General features: G+C 38.4%; 1 protein-coding gene across 7 annotated transcripts in view; it reads left to right on the top strand.

Moving 5' to 3' along the window:
• glceb (glucuronic acid epimerase b) overlaps positions 1–14560 on the top strand; it is a 124974-nt gene extending 110414 nt beyond the window's left edge. For all 7 annotated transcript variants that reach the window (XM_078530057.1, XM_078530052.1, XM_078530051.1 and 4 more), the window contains 2 exons: positions 8957–9202; positions 10179–14560. In XM_078530057.1, coding sequence (XP_078386183.1) covers positions 8957–9202; positions 10179–11203 — 1271 coding nt within the window. In that variant the 3' untranslated portion in view covers positions 11204–14560. The remainder of the gene's footprint in view (positions 1–8956; positions 9203–10178) is intronic.
• The last annotated feature ends 2790 nt before the right edge of the window (positions 14561–17350 follow it).

Below are 17350 nucleotides of genomic sequence, written 5' to 3'. Positions count from 1 at the left end.
GGACATTCAGCAGGAATGGTTAAAAAGGCTTTTAACCAACTACAGTGGTATAGAGTTGGATATTCGTTTTCTAAACTAAATCTGAGATTTGTTGACACAAATTGTGATAATTATGGGAACTGTTCAACAGGGTGATGTTTCACCATCAAACTTGGTTGCTTGTATAGATTAACCACCAATTTCAGAACTAAACCAACTGTACAATGGTTGGCAAATTTGTGACCAAAATATTCATTAGTTGACAAAACACTGGACCCTGTGAAGTCAGTAAATATTATATTATTTACACACACATACTAAACATTTGAATCTAGTCAGCCAAGTGGGATGAACCACAATTTTGAAATAATCAGCAAAGGAACACATTTACGTAATCTATTGTACTGTAGTAAATGTTTAGAATGCAATTCCAGTATTTGCTGTAATAGCAGTGGAGAGTAAACTAATATTTATGATTCAAATACTGATCATTTGGGTTTGTGTGCAGTTAGTATGTAAATAGAAAACTGTATATTTTTTAAATTGTGAACAAGCAATCCATGAAAGCAAGCTTAAAGATCCAACAAATAGTTTTTTTTTGCTTGTATCTTGTAGATGGTGGACAGCCTTTGAGGAGTCTTAGAAACTAGGAGTAGACCATTTGACCCTTCGAGCCTGCTCTGCCATTCAATGTGATCATGGCTGATCCCCTATCTCAATGCCATATTCCCGCTTTCTCTCCATATCCCCTGATGCCCCTAATATCCAAAAAATTATCAATTTCTTTCTTGAATATACTCTGACCCAGCCTCCACAGCCTTCTGTGGTAGAGAATTCCCCAGGTTGACCACCTTCTGAGTGAAGAAATTTTTCCTCATCTCAGTCCTAAGTGGTCTGAGCCATATCCTGAGACTGTGGCCCTTGGTTCTAGACTCCCTGACCAGGGGAAACATCCTCCCTGAATCCAATCTGTCAAGCCCTGTTAGAATTTTATATGTTTCAATCAGATCCCCTTCATTCTTCTAAACTCTGGTTCGACTGGACATGTATTCACTAATCTCTCCTCATACAACGGTCCTGCCATCCCCCAGTATCTGCCTAGTGAACCTTTGCTGCACTCCCTCTATGGCAAGTATATCCTTTCTTAGGTAGGGAGAGCAAAACTGCACACAGTACTCCAGGTGTGGTCTCACCAAGGCCTTGGAAAACTGCGGTAAGACATCCCTGCTTCTGAACTCAAAAATCCTCTTGCAATGCAGGCCAACATACCATTTGCCTTCCTAATTGTTTACTGCACCTGCCTATTTACTTTCATTGACTGGTGTACAAGGACACCCCGATCCCTTTGTACATCCACATTTCCCAATGTATCATCATTTAAATAATACTCTGCCTTTCTGTTTTTCTCACCGAAGTGTATAATTTCACATTTATCCACGTTATACTGCATCTGCCATGTGTTTGTCCACACACACAACTTGTCTAAATTGCCCTGAAGCTTCCTTGCATCCTCAACTCTCAACCCCACCCAGTTTTGTGTCGTCAGCAAACTTGGAAATATTGCATTTGGTTTCCTCATCCAAGTCATTTATACATACATCGTGAATAGCTGGGGCCCAAGCTCTGATCCCCACGGTACACTACTAGTCACAGTCTGCCATCCAGAAGAAGATGCATTTATTTTCCCACTCTGTTTCTGGTCTGTCAACCAATTCTCAATCCATTGCAAAGGAGCTTCATGTTTTGAGGTTTGTGATTTCTGCTGTCAGGTCATTATTAGTTATGTTGTAGGCCTGTTCTAGGTGGAGGTTGTCCTTCATGTAATTTGCATTTGGTACTACACATGGGCCAATAGAATGCCATTTTCACTTTTTTTTTTAATTTGCCTGATGTAATGCTGGAGGCCATTAGTATATCATATATGAAGCCCTAAATCCTGTTTAACTGACAGTTCTAAAGGTAAATCACATTCTTGATAGACATCTCTCTTCTTGATTCAATGATTCCAATGTTAGGCTCCTGAACTTTGGACTTGGAATTCAAATAAGTTTTTGTTTTTAGAATTCTTCATCAGAAAGTGAGTGTCACCACCTCTTGACTCCTCTGTATTTACTATAATACAGTAGTAATTTATTCATTGGAGCAGGGCCATTTGTAGTGAATAATTGCTGCTTGTGGTAAATGATGATAAAACAGTGACTGAAAATGTTCTGTAGAGGTGCTATAATGAACAGTTTTGAGTTTGAAATTGGTGTTTCAATATGAAACTAGCGATTTAGGTCTGATGAGATCCTCTTGATAGCTTAGATCCTGCTTAACAATGAAAACACTATTGAAGCCGTTGCTTTTTCATTTCTCAGCACAAAAATTAGATCAAGAAGTCTACTCCATTCTTTGGTTTGATGAGCTCTGCCAAGGGATACTTTATTACAGAGATGATGGTGCTTTGCTGCACTAGTGACATCAGGAGCATGTAGCTGGTGTACTTGGATTTATTTGTAACATACTACAATTAATACATGTATTCATGCATTTTTCTATCTAATGTCAACAGCAAATGCTTTCAATATAATGAACAGTACTAGAAAAATAACTAAGCTTTAGTTCTGCCTGTATGTCAAAAGAAATTCTGACGTGGGCAGGTACTACTCTGACAGATTCTTCTGGATTACAAGCATTATACTATTTACTGTCTCGCGTGCTTCAGATCAGACTGTTTTGGATGGCTGTTTGAAATCATGTTGCATTATCTAGTCCAATCTTTAGCTTCAGTTCGCCAACTCTGATATTGGCATCAGCTTGAGAGGACAAGCCATCACATTAACACAGCTGTTGCATGACTTGAGTCCAGCTGCATGCTCCCTTGAAGAGATGCTTGGTATGTGAACATGAGTGTTCTGTAGAAGTGCAGTAAGAAACATCAAGAGTTTGGAATTAGTGTTGTGAAATTAAGCCACTGATTTTAGCCAGTTAGATCTTGGAGGATCTCAGTTGTCAGATAACACTTGAATCTTTAAAACGATTTGTTTCTACCCTCCGTAAACTTGAGTTCATCTGAAACTCTGCCTGTGTCTTAACTTGCGTCAAGTCCCGCTCACCTACTACCCTGTGCTTGCTGACCTATACTGGCTCCCAATCAAGCAACATCTTGAATTAAAAGTTCTCATCCTTGCTTTCAAATCCCTTCATCACCTTGCTCCTCTCAATTTCTATAATCTCCTCCAGCCCCACAACCCTCTGAGATCTCTGCACTCATCATATTCTGGCTTCTTGAGCATTTCCAATTTTAATTGCTCCACCATTGGTGGCTGCACTCAGGTGCTTAGGTTCTCAGCTCAGGAATTCCCTTCCTCCAACACTCCACCTCTCTGCTTCACTTTCCTCCTTTAAGACACTTCGTAAAACCAAGCCTTTGATCATCTGACCTAATATCTCCTAATGTGGCTCGGTGTCATGTTTTATAATACTGATGTGAAGCACTTGGGACATTTTATTATATTTAAAGGTGCTGTATAAGATGTGAAATAACTACATGGAATTGCTGGATTCAAGTGACTTTCATGTGAAAGCTTTTTTTTTTGAGACACAATTGCAAAATATATTACAATACAGTTCTGTATCGCAACATATTGCTTTCAATGTCAGTTTAGCATTTTGTCATTTAATTTTTCTCAGGGTTAGGGGCAGGATAGTGGTTTTGAGGTCACAATCAAATTAGCCAGAACGCCAGAGCAGGCTCGAGTGGCCAAATGGCCTACTCTTAATTCATATGTTTGCATACTTTTTAAATTTTTTTTCCCCTTTGCTGGTGGACAGCTCTAATAAATGGGGCCTGCTGGTTTTTCCACCCAAGTGGTCATTCTTTATGCATGATGCAGTGATTGCCATTGTAACATTGCAGTCAAATTCAGTCCGCATCCAATGTCCACATATGCACTCCCTGCATGGAATGCTGTTTAGTCACTTGAAGTTGGAACCTGGGATACTTTTGCCTTCCATGTTCCAAACACTGGTGTCAGTTAAGTATAAATCTTTCCCTGCCCCATCTGCTGTAATCCAAATAACTTGAATACAGACCTGAGACCATTGCTCACTTGCTCACTGCCTTAACCTGCTGAGCCATCAAAGGATTCCTTCACGTAAATTCAGCTAAGCAGCTGTATATATTCAACAACTTTTTCTTGTCCTTATCCACAGGTTCTTAATCTGTAGAACATCATTGTCAATAGGACTTTAGTAACTCTGTGCTGTGAATTTTTTGTAATTTTTCTACTTCAAGACAAATCCATAGCATAGTTATGGATTTTGGCCTTCAATATGTTCTCCAGATATAATCTCAGGATTTGGAAGTGTATAAAGCTAGTGTCATGCCCAGTTCAGGCATGGCAATATTAGTATTTTGTTTCAAAAATGTACACCAAATGATGTTTAAGAAGCTCACGGTATTGGGGGTAATGGATTAGCATAGATTGAAGATTGGTTAACGCACATAAGACAGAGTCGGAATTAATGGGTCTTTTTCAGGTTGCAAAGAAGTAACTAGTGGAGTGCCACAAGGATCAGTCCTAAGGCCTCAATTATTTACTGTCTATATTAAAGACTTGGAGGAGGGGGCAAAGTGTAATGTATCTAAATTTGCTGACGATACAAAAATAGGTGGGAAGGCATGTTGTGATGAGGATATAAGGAATCTGCAAGGAGATATAGATAGGTCGAGTGAGTGGGCAAAAACATGGCAGACGAAGTTTTAATGCAGGAAAGTGGGAGGTCATGCACTTTGGTAGGAAGAATCAAAAGGCAGACTATTATTTAAATGGAGGGAGACTCCAAAAAAGTGCAGCGCAGATGGACCTTGGGTGTTCTTGTGCATGAAGCACAAAAAGTTAGCATGCAGGTGCAGCAAGTAATTAAGAAGGCAAATGGAATTTTGGCCTATGTTGCTAGGGGGTTGGAGTTTAAAAATAGGGAACTCTTGTTACAACGGTACAGGGTGTTGGTGAGGCCGCAGCTGGAGTACTGCGTACAGTTTTGGTCCCTGTATTTAAGAGAGGATATACAGCATTGGAGGCAGTTCAAAAGAGATTCACTAGGCTGATCCCTGGGATGAAGGTGTTCATTTGTCAAGAACGGCTAAATAGGTTAGGCCTTTATTCATTAGAGTTTAGAAGAATGAGGGGTGATCTTATTGGAACATACAAGATTCTGAGGCGGCTTGACAGGGTCGAAATTAAGATGTTTCCACCAGTGGTGTAAATTTTGAACTGGGGGCATAGTTATAGAATAAGGGGACACTCATTTAAAACTGAGATGCAAAGGAATTTCTTCTAAAAGTAGTGAATGTCTGGAATTCTCTACATCAGAGAGTTGTGGAAGCTAGGTCACAAAGTATTTAAAGAGGAGGTAGATAGATTTTTGAAATATCGGGACTTGAGGGCTATGAGGAGCTGGCACAAAACACGAGTTGAGGCCTGGGGCAGATCAGCCAGGATCTTATTGAACGGTGGGGCATGCTTGAGGGGCCGAATGGCTTACTCCTATTTCTTACGTTCTTAAGGTGGCTATAGCATATCATGCGACTGGCAGTCTTTGCTCCAGACAGGCCTGAAACCCTGGCAAATACCTAATTACATATGGGCAATCAGACACTTGTGAAATTCATGCATCCCTTTATTAAGGATGATCCTTCAACAAACAGAACTATGATTTACCAGCTGGTTAATCTTTCTGCTTCACCATGGATAATAGAGATGTTGAAATTCAATGGGCTTTTTTATTTATTTGTGGGATGTGGGCATCGCTGGCTAGACTAGCATTTATTGCCCATCCTTAATTGCCCGAGAAGGTGTTGGTGAGCTGCTGCCTTGAACCATTGCACTCCGTGTGGTGTAGGTAGACCCAGTGCTGTTAGGAAGGGATTTCCAGGATTTTGACCCAGTGACAGTGAAGGAACGGCAATATATTTCCAAGTCAGGATGGTGTGTGACCTTGGAGGGGAACTTCCAGGTGGTGGTGTTCCCATACATCATCTGCCCTTGTCCTTCTAGATGGTAGCGGTCGTGGGTTTGGAAGGTGCTGTCTAAGGAGCCTTGGTGAGCTCCTACAGTGTATCCTGTCGATGCTACACACTGCTGCCACTATTCGTTGGTGGTGGAGGGAGTGAATGTTTGTGGATGGGGTGCCAATCAAGTGGGTAGCTTTGTCTTGGATGGTGCCAAGCTTCTTGAGTGTTGTTGGAGCTGCACTCATCCAGGCAAGTGGAGAATGTTCCATCACACTCCTGACTTGTGCCTTGTAGATGGGGACTCAGGAGAGGAGTTACTTGTTACAGGATTCCTAGCCTCTGACCTGCTCTTGTAGCCACAGTATTTATATGGTTAGTCCAGTTCAGTTTCTGGTCAATGGTATCCCCCTGGATGTTGATAGTCGGGGAGCCAGCGATAGTAATACCATTGAATGTCATGGGGCGATGGTTAAATTCACAAAAATCACAGAATTGTTATGGTGCAGAAGGAGGCCTTTTGGCCCATCTTGTTGGAGATGGTTGTTGCCCGGCACTTGTGTGGTACTAAAGTTACTTGACACTTGTCAGCCCAAGCCTGGATATTGTTCGGTTCTTGCAGCATTTGGACATGGACTGCTTCAGTATCTGAGGAATTGCAGAATGGTGCTGAACATTGTGCAATCAGCAGCGAATATCCCCACTTCTGACGTTATGATGGAAGGAAGGTCACTGATGAAGCAGCTGAAGATGGTTGGGCCTAGGACACTACCCTGAGGAACTCTTGCAGTGATGTCCTAGAACTGAGATGATTGACCTCCAACAACCACAACCATCTTGCTTTGTGCCAGGTATGACTCCAACCAGCGTAGAGTTTTCTTCAGATTTCCATTGACTCCAGTTGGCCGTATATGAAATGCATCTCCTCAACCTTTCATTGTATTGTGGTGGCTCCTCATGCCAACACAGAGACCTTGGGTGTCTGAAACTCCATATGTAAAAAGCCACAACACAGGATGTTTACTGGCCTAATATTCCACCTTATTTGGAAAAAGACTTTGGACTTGTCCCAATTCACATGGGTGAGGCAGCCATGTTACCTGTTTTCAAAAATAACAATGGGAGCTGTTCAGGTTAGAAACACCATGACAGATACCATCAGAAATGCCGTCAAAGCCATCGGACCAGCTGCAAGACAATTACACAGCCAAGAGAGTATATGGCTATAACTTGAAAGTGGGAGAAGGACTCTCTTCCTGCCCCCCAACTTGTTCCAACTTCAAGCTCACCTGGGGGCTGACCTCCTGGAAATTCAATTACAAGAAGCCTCGCAGCCTACTGAGAATCCCCTACTTTTACAAGACCTCCACTCCAGCTAAAGCATCAATTCATCCAAGAAACCCCAAACCTGCTATGAAAGAAACTAAAATAATTCAATATTGTAATCGTATTTTTTTTTCTTCAACTGTGTCTGCTGTTTGTGTGTGTGATAAGTGTGTAGGACACTGCATTTAAACCTCCGGGGTAATCATGTGCTAATAAATAATATTTATTTTTAAATTCACAAAAAGCTTGCTGCTGAAATCATTTAAATCGAGACAAACTACTCTTGAGGGTAAGGAAACATGCTAACCTCACACATTAAAATACTTTGATCATGGACAACAACAAAACATATAAATGCTGTCCATGACACTGGTGTGACTTACTATTAGTCACAAATCTGTCACTGCTGGTGGGAGTAATTTTGTGGTGTGAATAAAGAGCAAGACCAGCTCTTCTGTCTCAAGATTCTAACTCTTTCAACTCTCAGTACCTACATGACAACTTTGAAACATTTTGGGACATTTTGAGGTTGTGAAAATCACTATATAAGTGCAAGTTCTTTATTAAATAAAATTTTTCTAAACCTTAAGACCGAGTGTGTGACTGAAAATGCTATATAGTATAATATGCTGCAACCCAGACAAGTTACACTGAGTTAATTTTTAAAAAAATCTTAAATCTCAAAGCAAATTATATGTTGGAGCTTGAATAAAAACAGGAAATGCTGTAAATACTCAAGTCAGGCATATGACCTGATAAGTTAACTCTGTTTCTGAGTCTGCACAGATACTGCCTGACCTGCTGAGTATTTATAGCATTTTCTGTTTTAATTTCAGATTTCCTGCATTTTCAGTATTATGCTTTTGTGACTTATTAAAGTTCATTGACTTAAGTGCATTTTTCCCCAAGTAGTGGTACCAGCATTCTTTATGATCATATTAATCAAATATAGATTAAGTAGCCAGTTTTAAACTTAGTTTGATTGCTATGAAGAATTATACAAATGGTAGGTCAGTAATGATGCATCACTAGCATCTGATTCGAGTATTGAGTTCCTGTTGTCTACATGACCATATACTAAACAGACACTGAAATTTTCTATGAAGTTAATCTAGCAGAGAGAAAAAAAAATTATACTATCAAAACTTGGGATAAAAATTGTCATGTGGCACAACATGTCAAATTAATGCATGTGGTTTCCCTATTGTAAATTCTAATCTTGATGATACCAATAGAAGGGTAGAGAGAAGGTGTGGCACTTTTGTTCTCGCGCATCCATGAGTTGAGAAAACCTTGAGGGCAAGGTAACTTGCAGATATAACAGCGAACTTGATGACATTACAACTTGAAGGCCAACATTAAGAAGAAAATAGTGAAAAAAAAACCTTGATTGGCTATTGAAGTATTTTAGATCTAATTGACACCGACAATTGAGAAAAATTGCACTCCTGGCATTTTATTTCCTTCCTTTTGAATTAATGTCTTTTTGCTTTTACTTCGTGTTCCAGGCTTCAAGTAGTTTGATTATAGCTATAATGACCAGATCCTTTCTGCTGTGCCTATTTCAAAAAACATTTTTTAAAAACTACATTTCATTGTTCTTGGGTTATTTTAAACTTTGTTCTAATATATTTTTCCCCCTCTCTTCTTTAGGCGTTCCTTTGTCCACTCAGTGGGGACCCCAGGGTTATTTTTACCCTATTCAGATAGCACAATATGGGCTAAGTCACTACAGTAAAAACCTCACTGAAAAACCACCACATGCTGAAGTGTATGAGATCGCAGAGAAGAGAGACAAAGGCACAAGGCAAAATGACTGGATTGTACCAAAGGGTTGTGCAGTCTCTACAGTCTTTGACAAAACTAGATCCAGCAACGTAAAGCAGTTCACCACCCCAGGTATTTTATCTTACTGATCAATACTTGTTAATGCGTTGTTACTGAAGAAAGACAATGAAGTAATTATTGTCAGCACTGAAGCCTCAGATCTTCGTCGGAAAACTGTGAGAAGGTTTCCAGCTTTTGACATTGTAAAAAGAGAGGACAAACTGTGTTATGAAGTCTGTAATGTTTTCAAGGCTCCCCTTTTATTGATGGCAAAGTAATTTCAAGATGCCATAGGCCACAGACAAATCCACTTAAACTTAGGATGTCTAAACTAATGGATTTACAAATGATTTATGCATTGATTTTTTTTTTTAACAATTTTAAAAGAAAATTTTAAGACCTCATCCCTTTATGGATGACATCTCAAAACTATCTGACCTGAAAAACCTAAGATTAAAAAAAATTTCCAACTGCATGCATTAAATTCACAATGAATTGTGCAGCGAAGGTTGAGTTGAAACCAGTGAAAAGACTGAATTGCAATATGCAGGTTATTTCCATTGGGCTAATGCATGAAAGCTGGAGTTGTTTGGTAATTATAGGATCTCTGACAGTATTTAGGAAAGATCCAGTATTGAAATTGGAATCTCCCACATTGAAAATTGCCTAGGTGTTTAAAGATAAAATAATTTTAAACACCAGGCACTTGCAAAATCCTATGCTTCACTGATCTAACTCTAGAAAAAATCCTGTAAACAAGCTTTGAGATTAAAGTTAAACCTTGCAACACATTCCAACCTGCCTGCTGTAATGTGTAATGATTCGACCAAGTATATTATAATGTTATGGCGTAAAATGTGGCATAGGTATGGCATCTGCAGTAATGGTTTTCTTAAAAATTGGAGTGATTGTTAAGGATTGATGGTATAAATATACACATTTTCACAAATCTAATTTTACATTCCAATAGAAAGCTGCACACTAATGTATTACACTTCAAGTATTATGCAAAAGCTTCAGTTTAATCATTCATATTTTTCCCTTTCAGAATCTTCGGATGGTGTTTATCTGATGTTAGGAAATGGAAAAGATTTCATCATTTCATTTGATATTAAATTCTTAACAAATGGGAGTATTTCAGTGGTACTGGAGACAACTGAAAAGAACCAGCTGTTTACAATTCACTATGTCACAAACACGCAACTTATAGCCTTCAAAGACAAAGACATTTACTATGGCATAGGCTCCCGGACTAGCTGGAATACTATTACTCGAGATCTGGTAACTGACCTGAAGAAAGGAGTTGGCTTATCCAACACTAAGGCTGTAAAGCAGACTAAAATAATGCCCAAGAAAGTCATAAAGCTGGTTGCCAAGGGAAAAGGCTTCATTGACAACATCACAATAGCAACCACGGCACACATGCCTGCCTTCTTTGCTGCCAGCGATTGGTTGGTAAGAAATCAGGATGAAAAGGGTGGCTGGCCAATTATGGTAACACGTAAGCTAGGTGAGGGCTTTAAATCTTTGGAGCCTGGCTGGTATTCAGCTATGGCACAAGGTCAAGCCATGTCTACACTTGTAAGAGCCTATTTGCTTACAAAGGAACAGGTGTACCTCAATTCAGCCTTGCGGGCAATAGTGCCCTATACACTCAAGTCAGAAGATCATGGTGTAAAAGCTGTGTTTATGAATAAATATGATTGGTATGAAGAATACCCAACTGTCCCCAGCTCTTTCGTTCTGAATGGTTTCATATACTCGCTACTGGGTCTATATGACCTCAAAGAAACTGCAGGGGAGAAACTAGGACAAGAAGCTAAAAAACTGTATGAACGAGGCATGGAGTCTTTGAAAGCCATGCTTCCATTGTATGACACTGGCTCAGGTACAATCTATGATCTCCGCCATTTCATGCTTGGTACAGCTCCAAACTTGGCACGTTGGGACTATCACACCACCCATATAAACCAGCTACAACTGCTGAGCACAGTTGATGATGCACCTATCTTTAAGGAATTTTTAAAGAGGTGGAAGTCCTATTTAAAAGGAGGGAGGGCAAAGCACAATTAGAGCTGAAAGCCAAATTATAATCTTATGAATCATACATATAATATATAAGGGAAGGTTCCTTAATTTAAACATTTTTATAAGTGTGCAAATAGTACCTTTTGTATCCCTGCCATCTTCCTAATGGCACACTTTAAGAGTGTAACAATCAGTAACTCTGTATGATTAAAAAAAAAATCAAATGGTTAGAAGAATTATCCCTGACTAAACATCCTAGCGTTTGTCTTTGCCTTTCTGTAAGTGAAACACCAATTAGTTGGAAGTGATTTAAGCTTTCAGTTCTGCATTCTCAATCCTCTTAACACTTTCAAACCCTTTCTAGCGCACCACCCCTGTCATCAGCACTCACTGCTTTACAGGTATATGTTTTTATTTCTGCCTTTGTGGTTTTTATAATTGTTATTCTTCAGCATTGATTTTGTTTTTGCAACCATTTTATTGTGTCATCAAATCATTTACCCTTTCAGCAGCAAATGAAATACTGTTTTCTTTAAGACAAAGCATCCATTTAAGTATCTCTAGTATGGCAAGAGTCTCAACACTGCTTTTCCGTTCAGAGACTTCGTATCCTTATCTATGTTGCCAGCCCCAACACCAAACTAACGTATTAATTTCCATGCTTAATGAAATGTTGAAAATTGTGATTGACCCCTAAGGTGGTTTGTTGGCATGTTTTTATTTTATTTTCTGTTTAGAGGTGAGGCTGCTCTTATAAACTACATTGAGTAGCATGAACTTTTGTAAAAATGTATCCTTTTAAATGTTCATCTGTAACTGGCACAGAATATTTTTCCATTGTATATTTAAAAAAAAAAGGTCCTTCTAAGCTTATTGCTCATTTAGCTTTTGATGCACATGGCAAAGCACAACACAAAGTTAAAATGTAACTGCACAAGTATAGTATATATGTATAGTGGATCTTGTATTACAGTGCAAGGGGTGAATTTGGTTTCCAATGGAATCAATAAGTTCCAAATGGTAGTTGATGCCATTTCCATTTTTGCCTCCGCCACTTTCTAAACCCACTCCCTTCATTCTTGCAGAACTCTTGCCTCCATTTGATTTGTGTCACAGGATTAAACTTTTATTTGAGGGCACGTTGTAATACAGTAATTACTTTGTGATTATGTTCATACAATTAGACTATTTTATTTTAAAAATAAGTATTATTTGATTGCAATGAAGTTGTTTGTGTGATTTGGGCTTTGCTTCCCTCCCACTTCATGATAACCAGTGTGATAAAAGAATCTTGTCATGGGAATGTTGATATAAGGAGCCAACTCTGTGGAACATGATCCACTTTAAACATTCACAGCCTGGATTAAAAACAGAAAATTCAAGAAGTGCACAACGAGTGGGTCAGCAACCATCAAGAGGAAAAGCAGGTTATTGATATGACATTCCAGGTGCAGCCCTTTGGTTTTGGTGAACAATACCTAAAGTAGCAATCGACCGAACTTTGCAGATGCTGACTGACCTGTTTATATATTTATATTTGTATTTCAGATTTGCCTATCTTTTCTCTTTATTTCAAAGCTTGGACTTAACTATTAATCAGCGAATAGCATTGGGGGGAGTTGTGGATGTTGAAGCTATATTACTGTATTGTAAGGTAGTGTGCATTTAACAAGAAAATATCACCAGCCCAGAAATGGATTTGAATGCCAAAATCATTTGGATACAGTGAAAGTAAACTATGAATATTTTCATAACTGCCAGAGCATCTCCCGAGTTCAAAACATGTTTTTTTTTCTAGTCTTTATCATCTGTTATAGTCTTTTACAGATAGACTCAAAACAGTTACTGAGGAGTGGGAGAAACATGTTGTATCAAGTATACTTAGAATCAGGAAACAGCCTCACTTGGGTTTTCTCATCATTTTGCTGTTCGGTAGCATAGGAAACAGAGAACTAAATGATGGTGAAGGAAATCTTGCCCGGTTTCCTTGTTATAAACCTGATTTTCACCAAGTTTTTATACATGGAACCAGACCAATGTTTGGATGTTATGACCATTGATGCATGGAATGAGGGGTTTACTTTGCTGTTGATTTGGCCATTTGGTTTAATTATAGATGAGATTGTTTGGAAGCCACACCTTCCAGCACTCCTAATATTCCACCAAGTTCTATTTATAGCCAGAAATGGCGCAGGCTTTATAAGATCTGATTTTTTACTATTCTTGAATAATTATAGTTAATTCAAATCAGTGAACCAACACGGAACAAAATTCTTAATGATCGAGTTAAAAGAAACTAGACAATCTTCCCTCCCCCTTTATTGAGCTATTCCTGCCTCCTTACAGAAGAAAGAAAATCACTGGCCAAAATGCAGTGGTTGATACAGGTATTAATAAGGTCAGTCTGCAATATTTATAAGTATATTGCTGAAATCAGATTATTACCTAAAACATAAAACATACAGGTCAAGTTGCAGGCTATGTTGGATGAGATGTTGTCCAATAGTGTATTTTTTTTTCTCTGCAATTCTGATATCTATTTGATCTAACTAAATGGTATATATTTGAGAGGCGTTCACTATGGCAGTTAGATGGGATAGAAATATTTGGCATTTGCTATTTTATTATTCCAAGCCTTTCCATTGCTGTTTCTTGTCATGTTCTCTGTATGCCAAACCACATTTTCTTTTTCTTCCATCACCCAATGGTTCATTTCCCTATTTGTAAAGAAATCAGTGATGGTGTTGTATTAAAAATGTATTGTTCTGTGTTTCTTTTCCTCTTCATGTTGGGGAATTCTGTTCATAGCTCTAAATCATCTTTTCTTCTGAGCTTAAGTGTTGTCAATACCAAAGCATTATATAAAAAAAACATCCAAACTGCTCTGCACCTGAGATGGTCTTGTTGATAACTTAATATTACAAATCATTCTGGTCATTGGATGTATTAGAATGCAAGATGCAGGTGGGTAAATGCAAACAGATGACACACAAGCACAATAGTAGACTTTGTGCCGATGTACCTTGTCCGGACAATGTGCAAGACTTTCACTGAAAGCTGCTATTTTCATTCACACTGTATTTTTTATCATTTTAACTTGTATTTTTACACGTGGATTTGAACCATATGTTGGATATGCAATAAACTGTTTACTGAACACTGTTGCCTTTTGATGGGGTGAAGCAGTGTTATAGAGCTGTACCGATTTGCATTTGTTAAGCACAATGTGCACACGGTTGTACAGCTTTGCCATTTTGTACACGGCAAGAATTCATAATTTTTTCAAATAAAGTGACTATATACAACTATGTTTATATAATAATATTGATTGGATCAATCTTTGCTGTGCTGAGTATCTTTGCTTACTGAAGTTGTACAATAAAACATTTTCTTAAAAAGGTGCTTCCTAGTTCTGTTTGTTTTTTGTTAATACACAGTTGCATAAATGTAGAATGTTCACAGGAAATCTGAGGTTACAGATCTATTTCTTAATTTTCCTGAACAAAGACTCTGTATCTAGGTCCTGTGTGTCTAAAATTCTATGTTCGTTGTCACTTGGCAATAATATTGTTTCCCAAAATGTTGTTATTCAAGCAAAATACCAACTGTAGCATTGCCACTTTTCAGAAATTACAGATAAGTAGGTCACAGGATGATTACTGGACTGAGATCCTTTTGCATGAACATGGATTGAGAAATTTTGAATTACATTCTCTTGCCAGGAAAAATAGCACAAACATGGTGCTGTAAATGGAGAAAGGTAATGTATTTGTCATCAGCATATTTGGACAAATGAACTGTTCAGAGAAACCAATGTGTGTGTATTTTAACATACCTGGTTTGGACAGACCATATTCTGTCTGATTTGTCTAGACAAGTAATGTTTGCCAACTGGAGCCCACTATATTTAAAATAACAAACAACTCCTGCAGTTGAAAGTGGGATGGTGTATTAACACTAATGCAAAGTGATCTCCGTTTCTTTGGAAAGGATTGATTTTTGATTATAGTGACAACGTGAGTTACTTTTCTCTTTTGTACAGCGTGGCTTCATAATTCTAGTTTCCCTACCCCTCCCCAACTCCACAGTTGATTCCTATTCCAGTAGATCTCCATGCATAATGGGATAGGATGAGAAATACTACTTTTAGTAAATGTTGCAAAAATAAGTTTCATTTATTAAAATGTGATGCTCTACTATTGATATCACTGAATGTAACACTGCTACTCTGCTCTAATTGCAGCATCTTAATTAAAATGGCACAGCATTCCCTTGACCTGTCTCCTCTTCTGTGGAAAAGTCATTTTGCTTTTTTTTATTTAGCCTTTTGTGGGATGTGGATGTCACTGGCAAGGCCAGCATTTGTTGCCCACTCCAAATTGTCCTTGAACTGAGTGGCTTGTTTGGCCATTTCAGGGGGCAGTTACGAGTCAACCACATTGCTGTGAGTCTGGAATCACATGTAGGCCAGACTGGGATAAGGATGGTAGATTTTTCCCCTAAAGAGCGTTAATGAACCAGATGGGTTTTTACATTAATCGATGATCATTTCATGGTCACCATTACTGAGACTAACTTTTATGCTCCAGGTATTTTTAATTGAATTTAAATTCCACCAGCTGCCATGGTGGAATTCAAACCCATGTACCCAGGACATTTGCCTGGGCCTCTGGATTACTAGTCCTTTGATGTTACCACTATGCCACCATTAATTAAGGCAGAGCACACTGGGGTTCAGGTTTAAATACATTGCCCAATGTGGAACTGAGGCAGATCAGTGAAGTTCCAAGTTTGATTTTCTTTGGGTCTGTGTTAAATTAGGTGATCTGAAATGAAAGGAATGTGTTTGGAAATACTCAGGTTAGGTAGCATCTGTGCAGAGAGAAACAGTGAACATTAGCCAGGAGGGAGGAACGAAAGGGAAGATTTGCGATAGGGTGAAAAGCAGTTAAGAAACTTGTAACAAACATGAAAAATGTTAGTTTTACAATCTGTGGTGTCCATTTGCTCAGCTAGTGAAATAAAATCTCAGCTGTTTATAATTGATTATTGTTACATGAATGGAAGCATTAGAAATTAACATTTAAAATGTCACCAACATTTATAGGAGATACCAAAGTGCATCAGGCAGTGAATTGCATTTGAAGTATGATCATTCATTATGTAGGTAAATGTATAAACAATTTTTCACACCCATGTCTCCACACACGGCAAATGGATGACTTTGTTTTAAAATTAGATGGTGGTGGTTGAGAAGGGAATGTTGGTCAGGACAGCAGAAAAAAAATTCTACTTTTCAAATAGTGCCATGGAATCTCTTCCACCCGCCTAAGCAAGCAAACCTAACCTTCTGTTCTGCTCTGAGAGCAATGCAGTTTTCCCTCAGTACTGCACTAAATAGTGTTCCAAGTCAATGGTGAGACTTAAGTCCGCAACCTTCAGATTTCAAATGTACCTAATACTTGCAGGTTTAAGAGATACTTTTAAACTATTTAATTTTATCAGACAAAATAATGGTCACTGGTGGAAAGCTTTATTCTCTACAGAGGATGGAAAAACTAACTGCACCTAAATGTATGCTGTTTACTGGATAAAAGCAACTTCAGCAAAAGCCTGAACTGAAAGGGTAAACTGAGCAGATGGGATGGTAATGGAGAGGGCTATAACCCCAAGGAGGGATGAGCTATTAAGTAAAATAACATCGCAACATCCTTGATTCTGGAAAGTGACTTGCTATTGCTCAGCGCTATGTAGGGAAAAATTGATTTACTTAATACAGGCAAAATGGCTGCATTATAGTGTTGTGATGCCAGCAGGAAAATGAACGCTACACTTTTTTTTCCACAGGCAGATGTCTTTTAGCAACCAAAAGCAAATGTTGATTTGCTCACATTTCCTACTGCAGTGGCATTTATTTACAATCCAGGGGAAAAAAAATGTACATATGTTGTCTTGGTGATAAATTTGAATTTTCAGCTGCATAATTTGTGACAAATCAGAATTTGTGATATCTTAAGACCCATAATTTATTGGATTTAAATGAAAATTCTTTCAGCAAGTCAAACCCTCCTTTGCTGTATATTTGTTTGCATTGTGTATTTGTTGTATAAAGCTCCATAATCAAAGAACAAGCTTGGTTCAATTTAAAGCATTTTATACATAATGGCTGATTTTTTTTCCCCCCCCAGCTAC

Source organism: Cetorhinus maximus, chromosome 26, assembly GCF_964194155.1.
Source record: "Cetorhinus maximus chromosome 26, sCetMax3.hap1.1, whole genome shotgun sequence".
In the NCBI taxonomy this organism is placed as follows: Eukaryota; Metazoa; Chordata; class Chondrichthyes; order Lamniformes; family Cetorhinidae; genus Cetorhinus; species Cetorhinus maximus.
The sequence above is the reverse complement of the archived record's forward strand: the minus strand, read 5'-3'. Positions and strand labels throughout refer to the sequence as shown.